This window comes from Hemitrygon akajei, chromosome 2 (genome assembly GCF_048418815.1).
Source record: "Hemitrygon akajei chromosome 2, sHemAka1.3, whole genome shotgun sequence".
NCBI classification, from domain to species: Eukaryota; Metazoa; Chordata; class Chondrichthyes; order Myliobatiformes; family Dasyatidae; genus Hemitrygon; species Hemitrygon akajei.
In genome coordinates this window covers 214,186,314-214,212,874 of record NC_133125.1, presented here as the reverse complement: position 1 = coordinate 214,212,874, position 26,561 = coordinate 214,186,314, and the positions used below count along the sequence as shown (strand labels likewise).

The following is a 26,561-nucleotide window of genomic DNA, read 5'->3' as shown; positions in this document are numbered from 1 at the left end:
CTAGGACATGCCCTTTTCTCACTGTTACCATCAGGGAGGAGGTACAGAAGCCTGAAGGCACACACTCAGCGATTCAGGAACAGCTTCTTCCCCTCTGCATCCGATTCCTAAATGGACATATTGAACCCATTAACACTACCACACGTTGTTAATATATATTTCTGTTTTTGCACAGTTTTTAATCTATTCAACATACATATACTGTAATTGATTTACATATATATATAGATAGATATTGTACTTCTATATTATGTATTGCATTGAACTGTTGCTGCTAAGTTAACAAAATACAGTACATGACACATGACACATGCCGGTGAGAATAAACCTGATTCTGATTCTGAGATGATGGAGGTTTATGGAGGATGATGTGATGGATGCAGACACTTACGTGCTGGTAGGTTAGGACAAGAGGAACTCTATCACTGTTGAGGCAGAGGGAAGATGAGGTGAGTACAGATGTTCGGGAAATGAAGGAGATGCAGGTAAGGGCAACATCAGTAGCGGAGGAAAGGAAACCCTGTTCTTTACAGAGGAGGACATACCTGATGTTCTGGAAGGGAGAACTGCATTCTGGGAACAGATTCAGTGGAAATGAAGGAGTTTAGAAAAGTTACAGGAGACTGGGTGGGAAGAGGTTGATGCACCATCAATAACTCACGCCGAGACTTAGGAAGTGAGAAATCGGCTTTTATTGACTGAAGGACAACACTACATCCTGGGGAAAATGAGCGAGAGCAGCAGGCCACAGTCGCCTTTATACAGGGGTCTGTGGGAGGAGCCACAGGGGTAGTCAGCAGGGTCTTGGGAGGAGCCACAGGAGCAGTCAGACAGGTATATCTAGTTCACCACAGAGGTATAGTCAAGATACCTGTGGGAATCAGTAGCTTTATAAAATATGTCAGTTGACAGTTTGTTTCCAGAGATGGAGGCAGAGAGAAGGGCAAAGGAGAGGGAGGTGTTTGAACTGGACCAAGTGAGTTCAAGTGCAGGGTGGAAGTTAGTGGCAAAGTTGATGAAATTGATAAACTCAGCATGGGTGCATGAAGCAGCACCAATGCAGTCATTAATGTTTCTGAGGAAGATTTGGGGAGCGTTACTGGGGAAGGCCTGGAATATGGGCTGTTCTTCGACAGGCATTACTGGGGCTCATGCAGATACCCGTGGATAGCCCTCGAGTCTGGAGAAGGTGGGAGGAGCGGTAGGAAAATTGGTGAGGGTGAGCACCAGCCCTTCCAGCTGGAGGGGAACTGGTTTGTTCTTTTATTGAGAAAGAAACAGAGAGCTGTAAGGCCTTCTTGATGGGGGATAGAAGTTATAACTGGACATCCATGGTGAAGATGAGGCGGTCAGTGCCTGGGAATTGAAAATTGCTGAGGAGATTGAGGGCATGAGAAGTGTCGCGGATGTGGGTTGGGAGGGATTGACCTGAAGGGTTTAGAATGGAGTCAATGTATGAGGACAAGTTCAGTGGGGCTGGAGCAGGCAGGGACATAGGCCAACTGTCTATCTCGCTTTTCAGGAATTGTCCCTTTCTGTTGTACTTTACACTGAACCAGGCTCCGCGCTCCGGGTTCATTTATATTCAGACCTCTTTAATGTGTTTCTGATCCCACCCTGACGTGGAAATTGCCGCGATTCCTGCCCAGAGAACACTTGGAGCAACGTTGTTCATTCCCGAGACTGCAGCGCGCCTAGTGGACATTCCCGGTACTGCAGGGTTCAGCAGCTCCCGAACGTGAAAGGATCCTGAACCAGGAAGTACCGGGAGTTAACATGGCTTCGAAAGGACAGGTCGAGAGTTGGACCGAGGAGGTAATTTGTCCCATCTGCCTGGATTTCTTCACCGATCCGGTGTCACTGGAGTGTGGTCACTACTTCTGCCGCTCCTGTATCACACGGTGTTGGGAAAGGGAGGAGAGAAACTCCTGCCCGGAATGTAGAGAGGAGTTTGCAGACCGCACCCTCAAGGTCAATCGGGTTTTAGCAAATCTGTCTGAGAAAGCTCGGAAACTAAACCTGAATCCGAAAGAGGAGGAAAGTAAACTTCACTGCGAGAAACATGAGGAAGAACTGAAGCTGTTTTGTGAGACGGACAGGAAACTGATCTGTGTGATCTGTAGAGATGCACTGGAACACAAGTCTCACAACTTCATGCCGGTTAACGAAGCCCTTAAAATTTACCAGGTAAAACTAATCCGCTTTCGATCGTCTGTTTATGTTGTCTTTTTGTTTTGTCTAATCCATTAACTCTTTAATTCCCAGGATCGGGTTAAATCTTCTTTGGACTCTCTCGTAAAAAGGAAATCAGACTTTCAGGAAATGGAGCAGCAGCAGAAAGAGAAGATTTCTGGAGTTCGGGTGAGGCTTCCTGTGCAGAATTTACAATCTTGTAGTGTAGTTTTGTTCCCTTTAATGCAGAATAGCAGAGTATCGCAGCTCCAGTGCCCTGGGCTCGATCCTAACCTCTGGTGCTGTCTCCGTGGAGTTTGCACGTTCTCTCTGTAGCCAGTGCTTTCTTTTAGCCGACAATCAACTCAATGTGGTATTTACAGACACTGTAGTTGTAAACTGATTTAAACCAGATTGGCAACTGTAATTAACCCTGTGAAGGGGTATTGTATGTGAATCAGGTGGGAGTTAATGGGTCAGTTAGGAAGACTGTGTTTGAGGGAAATGTGATTGAATATCTGGGAACCACTCACTTGCTGCCTGTTATGCCACTGGAGTTTGGGACAGCAATGAAGGTCCTCCATCTCCGGCAGTGTTCATGTCTTCATTCAACATGTCAGTAGCTGCTACTCGGTTTTCACTACTGTCAGTCGTGCAGGTCCTGAGTGGAGACTCAGGAATAACATGGCACTCAGATGTAGAAAGACTTTTCATTGTTTCCGTAACAGTTTTGTTTTACCAGTCAGTAATGTTAGCCCTGAGCTGAACCCATGAACCTGGAGGACCAGTGGACCACTCTTACTCTGGCCTCTACCCTTTGACCTGTTTGACACGGGTGACCCTACCAAGGGTCAAAGCATAAAGCCCACATTCCAGCCAACAGAGTTCTTTGGGTCATTGAGGCACACAAGCCTCCAAACCCAACGGCAAGGTTGTGTTCCTCTTGGATGATAATGGGCTGGACAGACCCTTCCATATCATAAGGAAATACATCAGGGCCAAATAATAAACCAGCCTCTCCTTTCATTCGACAGGAACAGTCACAAAGCGTTCAGTCCCACATCACATCCCAGTTTGATGAACTGCGCCGGATTATCACCGAGAAAGAGCAACGTGCACTCCGAGATCTCAGGGAAGAAGAGGAGAGGATTCTAAATCCAATGGAGAAAAATCTTCAGGAGATTCAAGAGAATTTAAATGCCATCTACAAGGAAATCTCAAAGTTACAGGAACAGATGGATCAACAAGACAATATCATATTCCTCATGGTGAGAGATTTCAGTTTGGTCCTGTAAAAGTACATAGGCACAAAATGATGTATTTTAACTCAGTGTGGGATTTACAGATACTGGAGTTGTAAACTGATTGAAACCAGACGGATGTTTTGACTGTTCAGGGTTGTTGTCTCCAAACCGGCCTCTTACAACATCTGTACATCGCTGGACAGTCTGCATCCTTCTCGGGAATGTTTACTCTGATCGTAGCACTGAGCCAGTGATCACTTCTGTGATTCCCACGTATAATATCCCCTGAGACTCAGAGTAACATCCCATTACAGTCACAGAGTGTGAGTCTGTCTGGTGCAGTGGGTGTGAGGGTCTCTCTGTTGATCAGTGGGAACTGAGGTTGAATTCCAGAATGTGACCTGCACATCGGATTTACCATCTATATCTGGTTTGTATCAGGTTCAGTGTTTTGGAGAATTTTGCACTGTCTTTTGTTTTTCAGAAATATTCTTCATCAGATTATATCCCATTTTCATCAGAGACAGGACTTTCAGTCCATTCTCTCCTATCAGTTTCCCTGGTGCACAAGCCTCCTCCCACCTACTCACCACACCCAGTAACAGTGTCCCCAACTCCATGGTCCCTCATGTGATTATCCAGCTTCCCCATTACAATCAATCTCTGCTGTTCCACTTCAGCCACTCCTGTAGCAGTGAGTTCCACATTCTCTTCACTACATTTCTTGTGGGATTTATTAATGACCAACTGATGTTTTATCTTTGACTTATTGTCTCCACACAAGCAGAAATATTTTCGATCAGATACATTCAGAATTTTAAAACCTGTCCAGTCTCTCCTGTAAGTTCCTTCTCTCAGTTATCGTATAATTCTCATAAATATTCCTTGTACTTTCTCCCATGGTTCAATGTCCCTCTTTCTCCATTCGTGTTAGTGGGAATGAGTTCAGTGGGAATTTTCAGCAGTTTTTAATAACTTGTCTCAGATTGCTGCTGTTCGGATGCCGACAGTCATCTCAGTCAATTGAGATCTGTGTATGATTTATTTCAGGAGGAAGCTCGTCGGAAGAGGAGGTAGGACATGGTCTTTACTGAAACTCTGTATGGATTTGTAAAATAGTTCAAATATCACAAACTGAAGCTCAGTTTATAACCATCTGTATAATATTTACAGGATAAGTGATGATACCCAGATATTGTCAGTGACAGATGGTACCCTATTGGTTGAAAAATTCGATCACCCCTATTTGCTCAACATAGCATCGGAAGAAGTGACTTGCGGCATTAAACACGGTAAGACATAAGATTCATTTGTGCTTGTTTATGAGACACTACTAAGTCGTAATTAAATGCCAAATATGGCTTGTCAATGACCTTCTGAAATTCCAAGTACACCACATCAACTGGTTCTCCTTTGTTTATCTGGCTTGTTATTTCTTCAAAGAATTCGAACTGATTTGTCAGGCAAGATTTTCCCTTGAGGAAACCATGGCCTATTTTATCATGTGCCTCCAAGTTCCCTGACAACTCCTCCTTAATAATCAACTTCACCATCTTCCCAGCCACTGAGGTCAGACTAACTGGCCTAGAGTTTTCTTTATTCTGCCTCTCTCTTCTTGAACAGTGGAGTGACATTTTCAAATTTCCAGTCTTCCAGAACCATTGAAGAATCTAGTGATTCTTGAAGGATCATTACAAATGCCTCCATGATCTCTTCAGCCACCTCTTTCTGAACTCTGGCATGTACACTATCTCGTCCAGGTGACAGCTACCTAAAGATCTTTCCGTTTCCCAAGAACCTGTTCTCTAGTAATGCTAACTTCACGCCCGGCACGTCGCCTGACACTTGGAACTTCCACCATACTGCTAGTGTCTTCCACAGTGAAGACTGATGCAAAATACATCTTCAGTTCATCCACCCTTTCGTTGTCCCCCATTACTACCTCTCCAGCATTGTTTTCCAGCAGTCCGATATCCACTCCTGCCTCTCTCTAATCCAGAGATTAGGACCACCTGGGTACTAATTTCTGGATTGCTGCCTGTGCCACGTGCCAGTGAGGGTAGAAACACGATGATCTGGCAGGTAAATGTGTGGCTGAGAAGCTGGTGCAGGGCGGTAGGCTTCAGGTTCTTGGATCATTGGGATCCCCCTGGGGGAGGTATGACCTGATCAGAAGTGATGGGTTGCACCTGAACCCAAGGGGGACCAATATTCTTGCGGGCAGGTTTGTTAGAGCTATTGGGGAGGGTTTAAACTAATTTTGTAGGGGGGTGGGAACTGGAGTGAAGGGACTCAGGATAGGACGGATGGTAAAAATGGTAATGATAGCCTGCAGTCAGACTGTCAGGAAGGGCAGGCAGGTGATGGGACTCAGTTGCAGCCAACAGGCTGAGTATCAAAACTTTAGGGATGCAGAATCAGAAAGGACAGCAAATACAGTACTCAACGTGTTGTATCTAAATGCACGTAGTATAAGAAATAAAGTGGATGATCTTGTTGCACGATTACAAATGGCCAGGTATGATGTTGTGGCCATCACTGAATTGTGGCTGAAGGATGGTTGTAGTTGGAAGCTGAATGTCCAGGGTTACACATTATATCGGAGTGATAGGAAGATAGGCAGAGGGGGTGGTGTGGCTCTACTGGTAAAGAATGGCATCAAATCAGTAGAAGGATGTGACATAGGATCGGAAGATAGTGAATACTTGTGGGTTGAGTTCAGAAACAGCAAGGTTAAAAAGACCTTGATGGCAGTTATACACAGGCCTCCAACAGAGCTGGGCGGTGGACCACAGATTACAACAGGAAATAGAAAAGCTGTGTCAAAAGGGCAATGTTCTGGTAGTCATGGGAGATTTTAACTTGCAGGTTGATTGGGAAAATCAGGTTGATAATGGATCTCAAGAGTGAGTCTGTTGAATCCCTAAGAGATGGCATTTAAAGCAGTTTATCATTGAGCCTACTAGGGGATCAGCTATACTGGATTGGCTGTTACGTAATGAACCAGAGGCGATTAGGGAGCTGAAGGTAAAAAACCCTGAGGAACCAGTGATCACAGTGTGATTGAGTTTAACTTGAAATTTGATAGGGAGAAAGTAAAGTAGCGGTCGATCTTTGAGACTTTCCCAGTAGATCCCGAAAAAAATTCAAAAATAAATACACAAATACCGTTGAAAGATTGATTCCGGGTTGCGGGGTTTTGTTCCGTTCTTTCTGCCCAGTGCGCGTGTGTGTAGCTCCCCCGCATTACACAGTGTAATTCAACATGTACAAACACACTGGATGAACTCAGCAGGTCGGGCAGTGTCCGTTGAAATGAGCAGTCAACCTGCTGACTGCTGAGTTCATCCAGCTTGTTTGTACGTGTTGATGTGACCACAGTATCTGCAGTGTACTTTGTGTTTACACAGTGTAATTCAGTGGTCCCCAACCACCGGGCCGTGAGGAAACGATATGAGTCAGCTGCACCTTTCCTCACTCCCTGTCTTGCCCACTGTTGAACTTGAACCCATGCGAGGTCATCAGTCGCCTAAACGCAGTGATACCCTCGCGCCAGGAATCACTGGTTCACCTCACGCGGCCGGCGAGAAGTGCTGTTGGTACTGGCCTGGAGCGCGGAGAGGTGGGCGCCTCCTCTAAACCTGTTCACCACACCGAATGCTCGTGGGGAACTCAGTGCTAAAATATTCGCAGACGATCTAATTCGGGCTCAGGGTTCCGTAAGTAGCAGAGCAGCTACCGCGCTGCGATCTGCTGATACAAACTTTTGTCGGCTGATAGATCCTACAAGGGGGGGCGGGCGGGCGCCCTGTCACACTCCCCGCTCTGTCGCTTTCTCCGGACTGGAAACGGCACGGGGACCTCCGGCCCTGACCTTGTCCTCTCACCCCACCCACGACCAGCCGCACCCGGCCAGGGTGTCTGGCGGTGGGCGGGCGGGCGGAGGCTGCAGTTTGGGCCTGGAGGCTGTCTAATGAGGCAGTGAAATCCTCAAAACTGCTTCGGTACCTTGAGTCCAAGCACCCCGCACTTAAAGACAAACCCGCTGAGTTTTTTGAGCGGAGAAAACGTGAGCAAGTGGGACAAAAGCTAAGTGCCGAGAGCCGCAAAAACTAAATTGTGCAATAGACTGGACATAAGGAACCTGCTTCGAGTATTGCTGTATTCCGGTCGTGTTTAATCCCCCCCCCCCACCCCCCGCCGTCGGCCGGTCGGCAAGAATATTGTCAATATTAAACTGGTCCGCGGTGTAAAAAAGGGTGTGTACCCCTGGTGTTTGTACATTATTTCTACTTCCGGGTTGCGGGGTTTTACTTCCGATCTTTCCTGCCCCAGTGCGCATGTGTGTAACTAATCAATCTGGGGGTCGATGTCGCCTTTGACTATGACCGAGTTAGGGGAGCTTGGGCTTAAAAAGGTTGGTGATCACTAGAGTAAAGGCTGATGTAGCAGTATTTCAGTGGAGTAAGGCAAATTACAGTGGTGTGAGAGAGGAGTTGGCCAAAGTAGATTGGAAAGAGCTGCTGGCAGGGATGTCAGCAGAGCAGCAATGGTGTGTGTTTCTGGGGAAATGAGGAAGCTGCAGGACGTGAGTATGTTTTCAATTCTTCCAAAAATGAAGAAGTACTCAAATTGTAAAATAGTACAACCATGACTGACAAGGGATGTCAAAACTATTGTAAAAGCAAAAGAAAGGACATACAACAAAGCAAAAATTAGTGGGATGATAGTGGATTGGGAAGTTTTTAAAAACCTACAGAGAGCAACTAGAAAAATCATTGGAAAGGAAAAGATGAAATGTGAAAGCAAGCTAGCAAATAATATCAAAGTGGATGGTAAAAGTTTTTTCACGCATGTTAAAAATAAAAGAGAAATGAGAGTGGATATAGGACCTCCAGAAAATGAGGCAGGAAAAATAATAACAGGGGACAAGGAGATGGCGGATGAACTAAATGACTATTTTGAATCAGTCTTCACTGTGGAAGACACTAACAGTATGCCTGATGTAGTGTGTGAAGGAAGAGAAGTGGGTGCAGTTACTATTACAAGAGAGAAGGTGTTCAAAAAGCTGAAAGACCTAAAGGTACATAAGTCACCTGGACCACAGGAACTGCACCCTAGGGTTCTGAAAGATGTAGTATTAGAGATTATGGTGGCATTAGAAATGACCTTTCAAAAATTATTGGAGTCTGGCATGGTGTCGGGACTGGAAAATTCTTTAAGAAAGGAGAAAGGCAGCAGAAAGGAAATTATAGACCAGTTAGCCTGACCTCAGTGGTTGAGAAGAAGTTTGAGTCAATTGTTAAGGATGAGGTGATGGAGCACATGGTGACACAGGACGTCGTGATACAGGACAAGATGGTATAAAGTCAGCATGGTTTCCTTCAGGGACAATCCTGCCTGACAAACCTGTTGGAATTCTTTGAGCAGATTACAAGTAGGATAGATAAAGGGGATGTAGTGGATGTTGTATATTTGGAGATTCAGAAGGCCTTTGATAAGGTGCCACACATGAGGCTGCTTCCCAAGTTAAGAGCCCGTGGTATTATAGGGAAGTTGCTGACATGGTTAGACATTGGGAGGCACGGCTTCAGGGAGCCTAGAAGCAGCACACATAATTGTTAACAAGTACTGATGACCAGCTGCAGTTTTTGGCAATGGACCTACACAATCCACTATGACCCTGGAAAATGGTTCACCAAACGCAGGTATCGGCCGAAGTGGTGCCTTAGGGATGGCCTGATTAGGTTTTCCCACCACCTGGCACGTATGACACCCTCTACAGTAATTTGCAATATCTTTCCTCACGTTAGGCCAATAAAATTCCCTCATCATCCTGTGCACTGTTTCCTTTACTCCGAAATGTCCACCTAAAGGCATCTTATGGGCCGGGTTTAAAACTTAAGCCCTGTAAACTTTTGGAACCACGACCTGATGCACAATAGCCCAATCCCCACTTGCAGGCACAGTGGCTGATCTCCACTTAATCATCAACACCCCATCTTTAAGGTAATATCCCACTGACTCTTTCTGAATTTCATCCTCAGAGAGAGCTCTCTCTTTTAAAGCCACAATTTCAGGATCTTTAATTTGTTCTTCTATAAATTCCTTCCTCAATAAAGACGTCTTTCTCATCCTCCTTACTCTCCTCAAAGTCCTGTTGGTTTAGGGACAGGAGGAAAGTCTAGATAAATCAATATTAGCATCAGCAGCCTTTTCCGACATGTTTCTAGTTACTACGCAGGGGGGATACACATCAGCATCTATGGGCGGGCCCTCAGCAGCAGCAGGCTCACTGGCTAGCTGAACTGCTGGGTAAACATGCCCACCTGCAAGGTCATTTCCGAGTAAGAGATCAACATTGTCTATCAGTAGTTCAGACCGCACCCCTATTGTGACTGGTCCAGATACCAAGTCGCATTTCAGAATTATCTTATGCAAAGGCACAGTCTCAGTCCCCTTTCCAATACCTTTGATAATATTCATCACCATATAACAATATAACAATTACAGCACGGAAACAGGCCATCTCGGCCCTTCTAGTCCGTGCTGAACACTTACTCTCAACGCCCCCGACTCTCAAATCTCCATCTCAGCACCGAACTCCAAAACACTCTTTAATATCAGTGACTGAAAAGCTCCAGTATCTCTCCAGATTCTCACTGGAACCGGAGGTGATCCCTCCTTCACAGACACAAACCCATTTGAAATAAATCTCTCAAATCCCACTTGAACTCGGTCAGACCCCTCCTTCTTCAGCGGTGTTTTAACCGTCTGAACGCAGGCATTTGGGGTTCTCTCTCTCTCTGTCCCTTTTTCCCTTTTCATAGCAAAACAATTGGATGCCGCATGACCAGGCTTCCCACAGAAGTAACACTTGAAACTGGGAAATTTTTCTTTTGACTGCTTCCCTTCCTCCTGACTTTTATCACTAGTCCCCGGTTTACTCTCTGGTTTAGCCGGTGGGTTATCTTTGTTATCCCTGCTACTCCTTTGGTAGCTCTTGTTCGGGAAAAACTTTACCTTGTGGGTTAAAGCAGACTCGTCTGCTAACTTACCAGACTCTGACAGGGTCTCAGCCTCTCTCTCATTCAGGTACATCCTTATGTTGTCAGCGACCCGGGTTCATGTCCCGTTACTGCCTGTCAGGAGTTTGCACGTTCTCCCATGACCACGTGGGTTTCTTCCAGGTGCTCTAGTTGCACAGTCCAAACCTGTACTGGTTGGCAGGTTAATTGGTCATTGTAACTTGTCCCATGGTCAGGCTCGGATTAAATCAGGGGTTGCTGGGTGGTGGGGGTCATTGTAACTTGTCCCATGGTCAGGCTGGGATTAAATCAGGGGATGCTGGGTGGTGGGGGGTCATTGTAACTTGTCCCATGTTCAGGCTCGGATTAAATCAGGGGTTGCTGGGTGGTGGGGGTCATTGTAACTTGTCCCATGGTCAGGCTCGGATTAAATCAGGGGTTGCTGGGTGGTGGGGGTCATTGTAACTTGTCCCATGGTCAGGCTCGGATTAAATCAGGGGTTGCTGGGTGGTGGGGGTCATTGTAACGTCCCGTGGTCAGGCTCGGATTAAATCAGGGGTTGCTGGGTGGTGGGGGTCATTGTAACTTGTCCCATGGTCAGGCTCGGATTAAATCAGGGGTTGCTGGGTGGTGGGGGGTCATTGTAACTTGTCCCATGGTCAAGCTCGGATTAAATCAGGGGTTGCTGGGTGGTGGGGGTCATTGTAACTTGTCCCATGGTTAGGCTCGGATTAAATCAGGGGTTGCTGGGTGGTGGGGGTCATTGTAACTTGTCCCATGGTCAGGCTCGGATTAAATCAGGGGTTGCTGGGTGGTGGGGGGTCATTGTAACTTGTCCCATGGTCAAGCTCGGATTAAATCAGGGGTTGCTGGGTGGTGGGGGTCATTGTAACTTGTCCCATGGTTAGGCTCGGATTAAATCAGGGGTTGCTGGGTGGTGGGGGTCATTGTAACTTGTCCCATGGTCAGGCTCGGATTAAATCAGGGGTTGCTGGGTGGTGGGGGTCATTGTAACTTGTCCCATGGTCAGGCTCGGATTAAATCAGGGGTTGCTGGGTGGTGGGGGTCATTGTAACTTGTCCCATGGTCAGGCTCGGATTAAATCAGGGGTTTCTGGGTGGTGGGGGTCATTGTAACTTGTCCCATGGTCAGGCTCGGATTAAATCAGGGGTTGCTGGGTGGTGGGGGTCATTGTAACTTGTCCCATGGTCAGGCTCGGGTTAAATCAGGGGTTTCTGGGTGGTGGGGGTCATTGTAACATCCCATGGTCAGACTCGGATTAAATCAGGGGTTGCTGGGTGGTGGGGGTCATTGTAACTTGTCCCGTGGTCAGGCTCGGATTAAATCAGGGGTTGCTGGGTGGTGGGGGTCAAAGGGCCGGAAGGGCCTATTCCGTGCTGTATCTCAATAAATAAATTACAGCTGATGAAAGTGCAGTAGACATCGTCTCCATGGAGTTTAGCGAGGGATTTGACAAGGTAGCAGAGAGTTAGATCACATGGGATACAGTACGATCTGGAATAGGATACAGAGTTGTCTGGGTGGAGTCCTGTGACCAGTGGTTGTTCTGCAGGGATCGGTGCTGGGTCCACTGTTTTTCATCATTCATATGAATGATTTGGAGAGAATGTAGGTGACGTGTTTAGTAGGTTTGTGAAGGACTGTAAAATTGGTGGTTTCATGGACAGTGAAGAGGTTATTTATTTATTTAGAGACAGTGTGAAACAGGCTGTCCCAGACCAACGACCCGCTCCACCCAGCACCCGAACTATTTAAAACCAGCCTAATCACGGGGCAATGTACAATGACCATTTAACCTACAAACCGTTATGTCTTAGTACCAGCATCACAGAGTGATAGAAACGAACAGCACAGGCCCTTCAGCCCACCTGGTCTATACTGAAGCATTTAAACTGCCGACCTGCACCAGGACCATGGTCCTCCAACTCCGACCATCCATGTACCGTCCAAACTTCTCTTAAATGTTGAAATCGAGCTTGCTTGTACCACTTGGGCTGGCAGCTGGTTCCACACTCTCACAACCCTCTGAATGAAGCAGTTTCCCCTCATCTTCCCCTTAAACTTTTCATCTTTCACCTTTAACCCATGACCTCTGGTTGTAATCCCACCCAACCTCTGTGGAAAAAGCCTGCTTGCATTTACCCTATCTATACCCCTCATAATTTTGTATACCTCTATCAAATCTCCCCTCAGTCTTCTATGTTACAGGAATAAAGTCCTAAACTATTCAATCTTTCCTTATGACTCAGGTCCTCCAGTCCCAGTTACATCCCTGGAAATTTTCTCTGTACTCTTTCAAACTTGTTTACATCCTTCCTGTAGGTCGGTGACCAAAACTGTACACAATATCCCAAATTAGGCAGCCCCAGGTCTCATACAACTTCAACATAACATCCATCTACCTGTAACACCACTTTCGATGTATTCTGGACCTGTGTTCCCAGATCTGCTGTAGAACAGAGTCCTCAGTGCCCAACCATTCACTGTGAAAGACCGACACTGGGGTCCTACTGAAGAGCAACAGCTCACACTTGTCTGCATTAAATTCCAGCTGACACTTTTCAGCCCATTTTCCCAGCTGCTCCAGATCCCACTGCAAGTAATGATGGTCTTCCTCACTGTCCACTCCTCCCCAATCTGAGGGATGAATCGGGAGCACCCGGAGGAAATGCACGAGGTCCCGGGGAGAAAGTACAAACTCCTTACAGATGGTGTCGGAATTGAACTCTGAACTCCGGAACGCCCTGAGGTGCAACAGTATTGTGTTATCCACTACATAACCCTGTTGTTCATGGTTTATCCAAGATTACAACGAGATCTTGATTAATTGGGTCTCTGGGCCATTGGATGGAAACTAATTTTAATTCAGAGAGATGTGGGTGTTGTATTTTGGAAGGTAAACCAGGACAGGATTTACACATCAATCGGGGGCCCTGGAGAGTGTTGTGGAACAGAGAGACCAGGAGGTGATTACCTTCATCAGTCAGAATACTGAGTACAGGATCTGGGACGTCACGTTATGAGTGTACAAGACATTGGGAAGGCCACATTTGGAGCAGAGTAACTCACACAAACTGCTGGAGGAACTCAGCAGGTCAGGCAGCATCTATGGATATGAATAAACAGTTGATGATTTGGGCCAAGGTTTTGTGTGTGTTGCTTTGGATTTCCAGCATTTGCAGACTTTCTTGTCTTTATGATTTGGATCACTGTGTACATTTCTGGTGATCTTTCTACAGGAAGAAAGTCATTAAACTGAGAGGGTATGAAACAGATTTACAAGGATGTTACTGGGACTGGAGGGTTTGGGTTATAAGGAGAGGCTGAATATTCTGGGTCTTCCTCATACCCGTTTCCACTGCTATCTCCCATCTTTCTTTCCGTTCGTGAGGTAATGTCTTGGGTTGAAACATCGACTGTACATCTCCCTTATCAAACGCCGCTTAACCCGCTGAGATCCTCCAGAATTCTGTGTGTGTTGATAGGGAAAAATCCACTCTCCAGGTCGAGGAAAAACCTCGGGAAGATGCCGGTTATCCATCCGCTACGTTTGGGTGAAACCCCGGGAAAGGGTCCTGTCGGTCGCGCTTCCCGAGTCTCCCCCCCCCCCATCCCCGGTGCCGCGCTGCCCGAGTCTCCCCCCGATTCCCGGGTCCGCGCTGCCCGAGTCTCCCCCAGGTCCCGGAGCCGCGCTGCCCGATTCTCCCCCCCCGATTCCCGGGTCCGCGCTGCCCGAGTCTCCCCCAGGTCCCGGAGCCGCGCTGCCCGATTCTCCCCCCCCGATCCCCGGGTCCGCGCTGCCCGAGTCTCCCCCAGGTCCCGGAGCCGCGCTGCCCGATTCTCCCCCCCCGATCCCGGGGCCGCGCTGCCCGAGTCTCCCCCCGATCCCCGGGGCCGCGCTGCCCGAGTCTCCCCCCGGTCCTCGAGGCCACGCTGCCCGAGTCTCCCCCCGATCCCCGGGGCCGCGCTGCCCGAGTCTCCCCCCGATCCCCGGGGCCGCGCTGCCCGAGTCTCCCCCCGATCCCCGGGGCCGCGCTGCCCGAATCTCCCCCCGATTCCCGGGGCCGTGCTGCCCGAGTTTCCCCCAGGTCCCGGGGCCACGCTGCCCGAGTCTCCCCCCGATCCCGGGGCCGCGCTGCCCGAGTCTCCCCCAGGTCCCGGGGCCGCGCTGCCCGAGTCTCCCCCGATACCGGGGCCGCGCTGCCCGAGTCTCCCCCCGATCCCCGGGGCCGCGCTGCCCGAATCTCCCCCCGATTCCCGGGGCCGTGCTGCCCGAGTCTCCCCCCCACCCCCGGTCACAGGGCCGCGCTGCCCGAGTCTCCCCCCGGTCCCGGGGCCGCGCTGCCCGAGTCTCCCCCGATCCCCGGGGACTCTAATTCTCTGCTTCTCCCCCCAGTCTCTGTCACCCTGGATGTGGAAACGGCGCATCCGGAGCTCGAGGTGTCTGAGGATCGGAAGAGTGTGAAATCGACCGGGACCCGGAGGGATTTCCCTGACACCGGGAAGAGGTTCACAGACTGGCCTTGTGTGCTGGGATCGGAGGGATTCACATCGGGGAGACATTACTGGGAGGTGGAGGTGACGAGGAATCGGTGGTGGAGTCTGGGAGTCGCCGCAGAGTCTGTGGAGAGGGAGGGAGAGTTCACACTGAGTCCGGAGACCGGATTCTGGATCATCGAGCGGTTTAATAACGAGATGTGGGTTCGCACCGCCCCTGTATCCCGTCTCCCTGCCCGTCCTATCCCCGGGAGGGTGGGAGTTTATCTCAGTTACTGTCCGGGACAGTTTCATTTTACAACGCGGAGACCAAGTCCCATCTCCACACCTTCACTGGGAATAAATTCATTGAGAAACTTTATCCTTTCTTCTGGACTGTCTATAAAAACCAGTGGCTGAGAATCTGCTCCGGTTCCGCTCCGGGTCTGTAAACGAGTCGGGTCCGAGACCGGCGTCAGGTGTAAGTCAGTGTAAATATAAATGTGCGGAGAGTGAAATAAACACGATTTGAGAATTATCGATCCATTAATTTTAACTCGTTCACCGCATCCGTCAATGGAATAGAAACACTGCAGATTCAGCAACAGCCGCGGGCGGCGGGTCCTGAGCTCCCCGGCTCCCCCGGGTGCTAAAGTCCACCGGGACTGCCAGTGTAACTGGGGCAAGTGGTGGTGGTGCTGACAGGGAGAGGGAGGTCAGGGTGAATCTTGGTAACACGGGACATGTAGTGGTGGTAACACATAAAGCGCAGGAGACGCCGAGCGTGTCAGGTAACATCTATGGAGGGAAACTGACAGGTGAGGGGCGGATCCAGGTGAGGGGTAATAGATGAGAGAGGGGTGATAGATAAGGGAGGGGTGGCAATGTGTCAGCTTCTGGGAGGTGAGAGGTGTCAGTGACAAAGGGCTGAAGATTTTGGAATCTGACAGGAGGGGAAAGTGGACCCCGGAGTAAAGGGAGGGAGGTGGGGAGGAGTGTGTGGGAGATGGGCAGATGGAGAGGTGGGGAGGAGTGTGTGGGTGATGGGCAGATGGAGAGGTGGGGAGGAGTGTGTGGGTGATGGGCAGATGGAGAGGGTGGGGAGGAGTGTGTGGGGGATGGGCAGATGGAGAGGGTGCGGAGGAGTGTGTGGGTGATGGGCAGATGGAGAGGGTGGGGAGGAGTGTGTGGGGGATGGGCAGATGGAGAGGGTGGGGAGGAGTGTGTGGGTGATGGGCAGATGGAGAGGTGGGGAGGAGTGTGTGGGGGATGGACAGATGGAGAGAGTGGGGAGGAGTGTGTGGGGGATGGGCAGATGGAGAGGTGGGGAGGAGTGTGTGGGTGATGGGCAGATGGAGAGGGTGGGGAGGAGTGTGTGGGGGATGGGCAGATGGAGAAGGTGGGGAGGAGTGTGTGGGTGGGCAGATGGAGAGGGTGGGGAGGAGTGTGTGGGGGATGGACAGATGGAGAGGGTGGGGAGGAGTGTGGGGGATGGGCAGATGGAGAGGTGGGGAGGAGTGTGTGGGTGATGGGCAGATGGAGAGGGTGGGGAGGAGTGTGTGGGTGATGGGCAGATGGAGAGGGTGGGGAGGAGTGTGAGGGTGATGAGCAGATGGAGAGGGTGGGGAAGGAGGGGAAAGAGAGGGGGTGATGGGGCTGGTGGAGCAGGAGGAGAGAGACAATTAAACAGGAAAAGTGACAGGGAACGACTTCCAGAAGTTTGAAAGTTCGATGTTGATGCTGCCAGGTTGCCAATCACCCTGACGGAAAATGGGGAGCTGTTCCTCTAATTTACGAGACAAATAGAGTCCGGATCTCTACTTTGAATCAGATATTCAGTTTTGGAGCCAGTTTATATGCAGGAAATGCGGGGAAAAAAGCAGGTTGATCAGGATCTGTGGAGAGAGGAACAGGCTTCACGTTCCACGTTGGTGACCTCTCCCGGAATTGATTCAAACACTGCCTGCTCTGTTGTGGGTTTCAAGTAATTTCTGTTTTGTTTTAGTTCTTCCAGCATCTGATTGAAGAAAAAATGGGAGTGCAGCGTAATTTCCTCCGGAAAGGGGGATAAAGGAGGAGGAATGTTAGTGGCGGAGACAGAGAGAGAGTCTGAGATTTACTCCAGACTCCCCAGGTAGATGCAGGGATGATGTTTCTGTTAACGGGGTCGTCAGGATGAGGAGGCTCAGTGAGGGGACGACCATTCAGAGGTGAATAAATGTATTTACACAGCTCACAATCTAACAGGGCTCTGCATATTTACACAGTAACATGTTGAGAGACGTGGACAGAGTTTTGGATACAAAGTGAATCAGTAGAAACAGCATGAGCTCAGGGAAGTGGTATTGATAATGTCTAATGGGAAAGCAGGTGTGAGGGGCTGAATGGCCTCCTTGCTTCTGTTTCTGATGTTCTTCAGAGCAGTGTACAGACTGACCAGAGGGAGGATAGAAGGGTCCGGGGAATAAATAGAGGTGTAAAGCAGGAGGGTGGAAAGGTGATTAAATATCAATTATTTAAATTGTCAGGAAAATATCTTTGACACTGAAATGGGGGATCTTGATGCAGCAGAAGATTGTGAGGTGTTGGATACACTGGGATTACTCAAACACGGATGCAGGAAAACTTCCTGACTTCCCCCCTGTACAGCCCTGCTCTGATGTGAGGTCCCAGTCTTCCTAATGAGACTAATGGAGGTGACAGCACACACACCGGCCCTTCGACGTAACATGTCCCTGACAACCAAGGTGGCTTCCTCAGCACGTCCCACTTGACAGCATTTGGCCAGCATTCCTCTAAACGTTTTCAATCCAAATGTCCTAAAAATGTTTCAATTCTATTGGCCTCTACCATTTCCTCTGGCAGCTCATCCCATTTACCGACCACCGACTGTGTGGAAAATTTGCCACTCAGGTCCCCTGCTAATCTTTATCCTCTGAGCTTAACTCTTTATCCTCTAGTTTTAGACTCCCCTCCCCTGGGGAAAGACTGTGACCATCAACCTCATCACTGCCCTGCAGGATTTCATAAATCACAATAATGTCAACCCTCAGTCTCCTTTGCTTCAGGAAAACAGTCCAGGTCGATCCAGATTCTCCTGAAGCCCTTGAGCCCCGGTAACATTCCTGTGAATCTTGTCCGCACACATTCCAGCTGAATGTCATCCTTTCTACAGCTCGGTGACCAGAACTACACCCAGTACTCTGAGTGTGGTCTCCCCAATGTCTTGTACAGCTGTAACACGACAAACCATCTCATGTACTTAATCCCCGATCGATGAAGGCCAGCGTACCAGACCCCTTCTTCACTACACTGTCTACCTGTGTCTCTACTCTCAGGAACTATGTACTTGTTCCCCTGGGTGTTTCTATTCTATAACACACCTCAGGGCCCTGACATTCACTGTGTACATTCTGTCCTGGTTTTAACTTTCCAAAATGCATCACTTTGCCCATTTCTATTTTGAATTCTTTCTGCCATTCCTTTGCCCATATTCCCAGTTGATTGAGGTCCTGTTGTAACTTTAGACAAACTTCACAGTCCACATCAAAAATTTCAGTTTCTGTGCCTGTTCCTGTGCTGTACTGTTGTATGTTCTCAGAGAACTTAACATTCTCCTGTTTAGAAGAATGAGAGGAGATCTCGGGGAAGAGCAAAATCATTCAGGGCTCAACAGACAGGATGCAGGGAGGATGTTTCCCCTGTCTGAGGAGTTGAGGGTCAGGGGTCACTGTCACAGGATGGAGTGAACCCTCAGTGACTTCGCAGACTCTGGATCTTTCAATGATTTCACGTTCCCTGGCCCCGAGCATCTTATTTTCACTGTGGATGTCCAGTCCCTGTACACCTTCATCCACCAGCAGGAAGGCCTCAGAGCTCTCTCTTTCTTTCTGGACACCTGTCCCAACCAGTTCCCTTCCACCACCACTCTCCTCCGTCTAGCGGAACTTGTCCTCACTCTTAATAATTTCTGTAATTTCCACCGTCTCCAACAGGATCCCACCACCAAGCACATCTTTCCCTCTCCCCCACTTTCTGCTTTCAGCAGGGATCACTCCCTACACGACTCACGTCCATTCGTCCCTTCCCACTGAACTCCCTCCTGGCACTTCCAGGTGGGGCGACACTTCACCTGTGTGTCAGGTGGGGTCATACACTGTGTTTGGTGCCTCTGATGTGGCCTGTACATCGGTGAGACCCGACCTAGATTGGGAGTCTGCTTCACCAGAAAAAGCAGGATCTCCCAGTAGCCGCCCATTTTAATTCCACTGCCTATTCCCATATGTCCATCGAGGGCCTCCTCTACTGTCGTGATGAGGCCACACTCAGTTGGAGGAGCAATATCTCATATTCCGTCTGGGTAGCCTCCAACCTGATGGTATGAACATCGATTTATCGAACTTCCAGTAATGGCCACCCCTCCTTCACCATTCCCTGTGCCCATTTTCCCTCCCTCACTTCATCTCCTCACCTGCCCATCGCCTCCCTCTGGTGCTCCTCCCACTTTTCTTCCATGGCCTCCTGTTCTCTCCTATAGAACTCACCCTTCTCCAGTCCTGTGTCTCTTTCACCCAATCAACTTCCCAGCTTCCGGTTTCACCCATCACCTCGTGTTTCTCCCCCCCCACCCCCACCACCTTTTGACTGATTCCTCATGTTTTTTTCTCCAGTCCTGCTGAAGAGTCTCGGCCCGAAATGTCGACTGTACTTTTTTTCGTAGATGCTGCCTGCCCTGCTGAGTTTCTCCAGCATTTTGTGTGTGTTGCTCGGATTGAATTGAAATGACTTTATTTCTGACATCCTTCACATACATGTGGAGTAAAAATCTCCGTCTCAATGTGCAATCATAGTAATTTATAATGAACAGAACAGTCAGTGTGATGTTTGATGGCCCGATGGGAGAAGCTGCACTGGAGCCTGTTGGTCCTGGGGTTTATGCTGTGGTACCGCTTCCCGGATGGTGGCAGCTGGATTAGATTGTGGTCAGGGTGACTTGTGTCCCCAGTGATCCTACGGGCCCTTTTTACACACCTGTCCTTGTAAATGTCCTGAATCATGGGAAGTTCACAAGTACGGATGTGCTGGGCTGTCGGCACCACTCTCTGCCGAATCCTGCGATTAAGAGAGGTACAGTTCCCATATACCAGTCAGGATGCTCTCAATTGTGCCCCTGCAGAAAGTTCTTAGGATTTGGGGACCCCTACCGAACTCCCTCAACCGTCTGAGGTGAAAGAAGCGCTGTTGTGTACAGATCACGTGTTTTCCCCGGTGACGTGGATGCTGAGGAACTTGAAGCTGTTTACCCTCTCAACCCCAGATCCAGTGATTCAATAGGGGTTAGCCCGTCTCCATCCCTCCTGTAATCCACGACCAGCTCCTTTGTTTTTGTGACATTGAGGGAGAGGTTGTTTTCTTGACACCACTGTGTCAGAGAGATGACTCCTAACCTGTAGGCCACCTCGCTATTGTTTGAGATTAGGCCAATCAATGTCGTGTCGTCAGCAAATTTAATCAGCAGATTGGAGCTGTGGGTGTCGACACAGCCCTGAGGAGCTCGTGTGTTGAGAGTCGGAGGGGTGGAAGTGAGGGAGCTGCTGGCGATCTGACAGGAAGTCGAGGATCCAGATGCACAAGGCAGAGGTTTCTGAGCTGCCTGTCGAGCCTGGAGGGAATTGTGTTGAATGCTGTAGTCCAGGAACAGCATTCTCACATAAGCATCATTCTTCTCCAGATATGTAAGGACGGTATGTCGAGCAGTGGCTATTGCATCATCTGTTGATCGGTTGTGAATTGTAGGGGGTCCGGTGTGGGTGGTAGCAAGCTGTAGATGTAGTCCTTGACCAACCTCTCAAAGCATTTGCTTATCATTGAGGTGAGTGCAACAGGACGTTAGTCGTTCGGGCATGTTACCTTGGTCTTGTTTGGTACAGGGACGATGGAGGATAATTTGAAGGAGGAAGGTGCTCCACACTGGGAGAGGGAGAGGTTAACAATTTCCAGCACTGCGGATTTTCCCTTGTTTCTCGTTTCACGGTGCAGGATCCCCACCTGCTGCTGGGAACCGGTACTGCAGGAAGAGCAGACCACAATGCTGTAACTCGGCTGGAATGTGGGCATTGGTAGCTGGGCCAACATTAACTGCCCACCGACTGCCCAGAAGAAAGTCGAAATGAGGTACTTGTGGCCCACTCATACACAGACAGATCGCTAAACCGAGGAAGGAATCAGAATCAAATCAGGTTTATTATCACCAGCATGTGTTGTGAAATTGTTAACTTAGCAGCAGCAGTTCAGTGCAATAGATAACATAGAAGAACAAAAGCTAATAAGTAAATCAATTACAGTATATGTATAACCAAAAAAACCGTATAACAATTACAGCACGGGAACAGGTCATCTCGGCCCTTCTAGTCCACGCTGACGCTTACTTTCACCTAATCCCACCGACCTGCACTCATCCCATAACCCTCCATTCCTTTCCTGTCCATATTCCTATCCAATTTTACTTTAAATGACAATACCGAACCTGCCTCTACCATTTCTACTGGAAGCTCTTTCCACACAGCTACCACTCTCTGAGTAAAGAAATTCCCCCTCGTGTTACCCTTAAACTTTTGCCTCCTAATTCTCAAATCATGTCCTCTTGTTTGAATCTCCCCTACTCTCAATGGAAAAAGCCTATCCACGTCGACTCTATCTATCCCACTCATAATTTTAAATACCTTTATCAAGTCCCCCCTCAATCTTCTACGCTCCAAAAAATAATGACCTAACTTGTTCAGCCTTTCCCTGTAACTTAGGTGCTGAAACCCAGGTAACATTCTAGTAAATCTTCTCTGTACTCTCTCTATGTTGTTGATAACATTCCTATAATTCGGTGAGCAGAACTGTACACAATACTCCAAATTCGGCCTTACCAATGCCTTGTACAATTTTAACCTTACATCCCTACTCCTATACTCAATGCTCTGATTTATAAAGACCAACATACCAAAAGCTTTCTTCACCACCCTATCCACATGAGATTCCACCTTCAGGGAACTATACACCTTTATTCCTAGATCACTCTGTTCTACTGCATTCTTCAATGCCCTACCATTTACCATGTATGTCCTATTTGGATTATTCCACCAAAATGTAGCACCTCACACTTATCAGCATTAAACTCCATCTGCCATCGTTCAGCCCACTCTTCTAACTGGCCTAAATCTCTCTGCAAGCTTTGAAAACCTACTTCATTATCCACAACGCCACCTACCTTAGTATCATCTGCATACTTTCTAATCCAATTTACCACCCCATCATCCAGATCATTAATGTATATGACAAACAACACTGGACCCAGTACAGATCCCTGAGGCACGCCACTAGTCACCGGCCTCCAACCTGACAAACAGTTATCCGCCACTACTCTCTGGCATCTCCCATCTAGCCACTGTTGAATCCATTTTACTACTTCAATATTAATACCTAACGATTGAACCTTCCTAACTAACCTTCTGTGCGGAACCTTGTCAAAGGCCTTACTGAAGTCCATATAGACAACATCCACTGCTTTACCCTCATCAACTTCCCTCGTAACCTCTTCAAAAAATTCAATAAGATTAGTCAAATGTGACCTTACACGCACAAATCCATGCTGACTATTCCTAATCAGACCCTGTCTATCCAGATAATATTAAGTAGATTAAAAATTGTGCAAAAGCAATTATATTAAAAAGTTGAGGTTGTGTTCACAGGGTCAGTGTCCATTTAGGAATCGAATGGGAGAGGGGCAGAAACTGTTCCTGAATCACTGAGTGTGTGCCCTCATGCTTCCGTACCTCCTTCCTGATGGTAACAAGGAGAAGAGGACATGTCCTGGGTGATGGGGGTCCATAATGATGGACGCTGCCTTTCTGAGGCACCGCTCCTTGAAAATGTTTTGAATACCATGGAGGCTAGTAGCCAAGATGGAGCTGACTAATTCTACAACTTTATGTAGCTGCTTTTGATCCCATGCAGTCACACCGTCCCCAAACCAGACAGTGATGCAGCCCGTCAAAATGCTCTCCATGGTACATCTATAGAAGTTTTCAACTGGTTTAGGTGACAAACCAAATCTCCTCAAAATCCCGATCAAATATAGCTCCTGTTCTGGTTAGACCAGATTAGATCTTCAGAGATCTCGACACCCAGGAACCAATTGCTCACTCTCTCTGCTTCTGATCCCTCTATGAGGATTGGTTCATGTTCCCTCGTCCTACCCTTCCTGAAGTCCACAATCAGTTCTTTGGTCTTACTGACGTTGAGTGAAAGGTTGTTGCTATAACTCCACTCAACTAGCTGGAATATCTCACTCCTGTACTCCCTCTCGTCACCACCTGAGATCCTACCAACAATGGTTCTATCATCAGCAAATTCACAGATGGCATTTGAGCTTTACCCAGCCACACAGAGAAAGTAGAGCTGTGGGTGAGCACATGTCCCTGTTGTGTGCCAGCGTTGATCGTCAGCGAGGTGGAGATATTATTACCAATCCGCACATATTGTGATCTTCCAGTTTGGAAGTCAATGATCCAGATGCAGAGGGAGATACAGAGACTCAGGTTCCATAGCTTATTGATCAGGACTGTAGGAATGATGGTGTTAAACGCTGAGCTACAGTGAATGAACAGCATCCTGACGGAGGTATTTGTATTGTCCGGGTGATCCAAGGCCATGTGGAGAGCCATTGAGATTGTGTCTGCTGTAGATCTATTGTGGTGATAGGCAAATTACAGCAGGTCCAGGTCCTTGCTGAGGCAGGAGTTGAATCTAGCCACGACCAACCACTCAGTCACTGTCGATGTGAGTGCTACTGGACGATAGTCATTGAGACAGCTCACACTACTCTTCTTGGGCATTGGTATAATTGTTGCCCTTTTGAAGCAGGTGGAAACTTCGCACCATAGTAACGAGAGGTTGAAAATGTACCTGCCAGTTGGTTGGCACAAGTTTTCAGAGCATGACCAGGTAGTCCAACAGGGCCTGCTGCCTGGCGAGGGTCCTCGCTCCGGAAAGCCAGCCTGACATCGGCCTCCGAGACAGAGATCACAGAGTCACCAGGTGCACCTTTCAAAGCGGGCATAGAAGGCGTTGAGCTCATCTGGTAGTGAAGCATCGGTGCCAGTCATACTATGGGGTTTCGCTTTGTAGGAAGTAATGTCCTGCGAACCCTGCCAGAGTTGCCATGCATCCGATGTTGCCTACAGCTTTGCTCGGAATTGTTTCGTCACTCTTGAAATAGCCCTCCACAAGTCAGACTGGCTTTCTGGTTCAGACCTGGGTTGCCAAGACTCATACCACAGATCTAGCCCTCAGCAGACGACATACCTCCTGGTTCATCCACGGCTTTTGGTTTGGAAATGTACGGCAAATTTTAATAGGCACACACTCATCCACACAGGTTTTAATGAAGCCGGCATTAAACAACTGCGGCAGACTCATCTGGATTCGAAGATGAATCCCTGAATACAGTCCAGTCCACCGATTCAAAGCAGTCCTGTAGGCACTCCTGTGCTTCCCTTGTCCAAACCTTCTTGGTCCTCACTGCTGGTGCTGCAGTCTTCAGTCTCTGCCTGTACTCCGGGAGTAGAAGTACAGACAGGTGATCAGACTTCCCGAAGTGAGGTTCTGCTGTTTCATGTTTAGCACAGAATTCATTTCCTTCACTTCCACCATTCCCCCCACCCCCATTAAACTGTTTACTGCCTGGTCTTCTGTTAACTATCCTCTGTTAAACCGTTCATGATGTGAAACTCCTCCATTCACTCTCCCCTCGTCCTTTCTAGCAGAATTTAAGTTTTCTGCCATTGTCTGTGCCTGTATTGCTGCTGAAAGTGTTTCATTGCAACACATGAGCTGCTGGAGATGGTGGGGTGTCTGATTCCTCAGCGGGGTTAGGGGTCAGGCAGCATCTATGAAGGGAGATGGACAGTCATCATTTCCCCTCAAAACCCTTCCTCTGAACAGAACTGGACTGCCTGTTTCCCTCCACAGATACCGCCTGGCCCACTGACACTCCTCCAGCATTTTGTGTGTTGCTCTGGATTCCAGCATCTGCAGCCTGTCGTGTCTCCAGACTGTAACGATGCCTTGTACACACCACAATAAATTCGGCAGGACTTCACCTGATCTCTCTTTGCTTGGAGGACAGCCCTCTTCCCTCCTCCCCAGTCTTTTTGCACAATCAAAATCCCTCACTCCACACATGTCCTGTAGGGAGCATTCATTCCAGTCACATACCGACAGTGTGAGGTACCATTGCACGGGATCGGAAACCATCACAGAGGTTTGAAAACTCAGCCGGCTCCATCGTGGCACTAGCCTCCCCACCATTATGGATATCTTCAAATGAGGCTGCCTCCAGAGTGTGGAGTCCATCATTAAAATCCTCGCCATCCAGGACAAGTTCTCCGATGCCATCAGGGGAAGGTACAGGAGCCTGAAGACACATTTGATGTTTTCGGGACACTTTGTTCTTTCCACCATCACATTTCTGAATGGACCATCAGCAGTCTCACTACTCTGCACCACGGATTTATTTCTTATTGTAATGTACAGTAAAATTATTTACTGCGCTCTCCTGCTGCCGCAGACCAATAAATTTCACAACATATGTCAGCGATAATAAACCTGATTCTGATTCTAGTTCTTGACCCACACTGGGAAATCCTGTCTTCCTAAAGTGCGGTGAGCAGAATTGGAACCAAGTCTCTATCGCTCAGCTGCGGAGACGTTCCCATTGTTTGTCATTTCCCTGCCAGAGTTTCTGTTCACAGCTTTTGCTCTCAGCTTTCCTGCCTTGCTCACCTGTCATCTCTTTCGGAAGAGATATGACTCACCAGTCTCCCCCACCCCCACGCATAGTGCTGATATATTTTTCTCTTGTCCCCTGTCTCACCCAATAACCTGGCATTCCATTTGTTAATCATTACAGCGCCTTGTGTGGGTTAAGTCTGGTAACACACGACTGTAATTCTATCCCGTTGCCTTCTCATTCTGAAACTTGACTTCCTTCAAAACCTGTTGACCTAAATTTGCTCTTCACTCTTTGACAGCCAGTTTCCAGTCAGCTGCTTTTCAAAGTGTCTTACTGTTGTACTCCAGGGACGATCGGTTCCCTTCCCTGGCCCATTTTGTCCCTCATCCTTCACTCCTGGGTCGGGTGGCTTGACGATCAGCGTAGCGGGGGAAACTCTGGGACGGTGATATTGCCAAGAATCCGAAGTCTCGTCCAGTCCAGAGGGGATAAGGAAGGCAGCTGTCCTCCCTGAACAGCATTTGTGAATTTAAATTGGCTTTGCCTGTCACACTGAAACATACAGTGAAATGGGTCGTTTGTGTCGGTCACCAACACATTCTGAGGCTGTGCTCCGGGCGAGAGTCACCACTCTTCTGGCCCCAACACAGCACGTCCACAACTTACTGACCCCAACCTATACATCGTTGGAATGTGGGAGGAAACCGGAGCATCCGGAGGAAACACACACGGTCACAGGAAGAATCTACAAACTCCTTACAGACAGCAGCGGGAATTGACCCCGGGCACAGGCTCTGAAATAGTGTTACGTTAACGACTGGGCTACTGTGACACCCG

At 48.5% G+C, this 26,561-nt stretch overlaps 1 protein-coding gene across 2 annotated transcripts; it reads left to right on the top strand.

Moving 5' to 3' along the window:
- The first annotated feature begins 1,570 nt into the window (after positions 1-1,570).
- LOC140738273 (nuclear factor 7, brain-like) lies at positions 1,571-15,476 on the top strand. 2 transcript variants are annotated; one of them, XM_073065443.1, is made up of 6 exons: positions 1,571-2,187; positions 2,266-2,361; positions 3,207-3,440; positions 4,467-4,489; positions 4,590-4,708; positions 14,862-15,476. In XM_073065443.1, exons 1-6 carry the CDS (start codon positions 1,777-1,779, stop codon positions 15,359-15,361), a joined length of 1,383 nt encoding a protein of 460 aa, XP_072921544.1. In that variant the 5' UTR covers positions 1,571-1,776; the 3' UTR covers positions 15,362-15,476. The 2 variants fall into 2 exon arrangements, with proteins under 2 accessions (XP_072921544.1, XP_072921550.1); XM_073065449.1 differs by lacking the exon at positions 14,862-15,476 and adding an exon at positions 13,362-13,945.
- Positions 15,477-26,561: the final 11,085 nt, after the last annotated feature.

Excerpts from the sequence above, each read along its gene's own strand:
- LOC140738273 (XM_073065443.1), top strand. The coding sequence starts at position 1,777 with ATGGCTTCGAAAGGACAGGTCGAGAGTTGGACCGAGGAGGTAATTTGT. Across the intron at positions 3,441-4,466 it reads ACAATATCATATTCCTCATG|GAGGAAGCTCGTCGGAAGAG; the intron begins GTGAGAGATTTC and ends GATTTATTTCAG. Across the intron at positions 4,490-4,589 it reads GAAGCTCGTCGGAAGAGGAG|GATAAGTGATGATACCCAGA; the intron begins GTAGGACATGGT and ends TAATATTTACAG.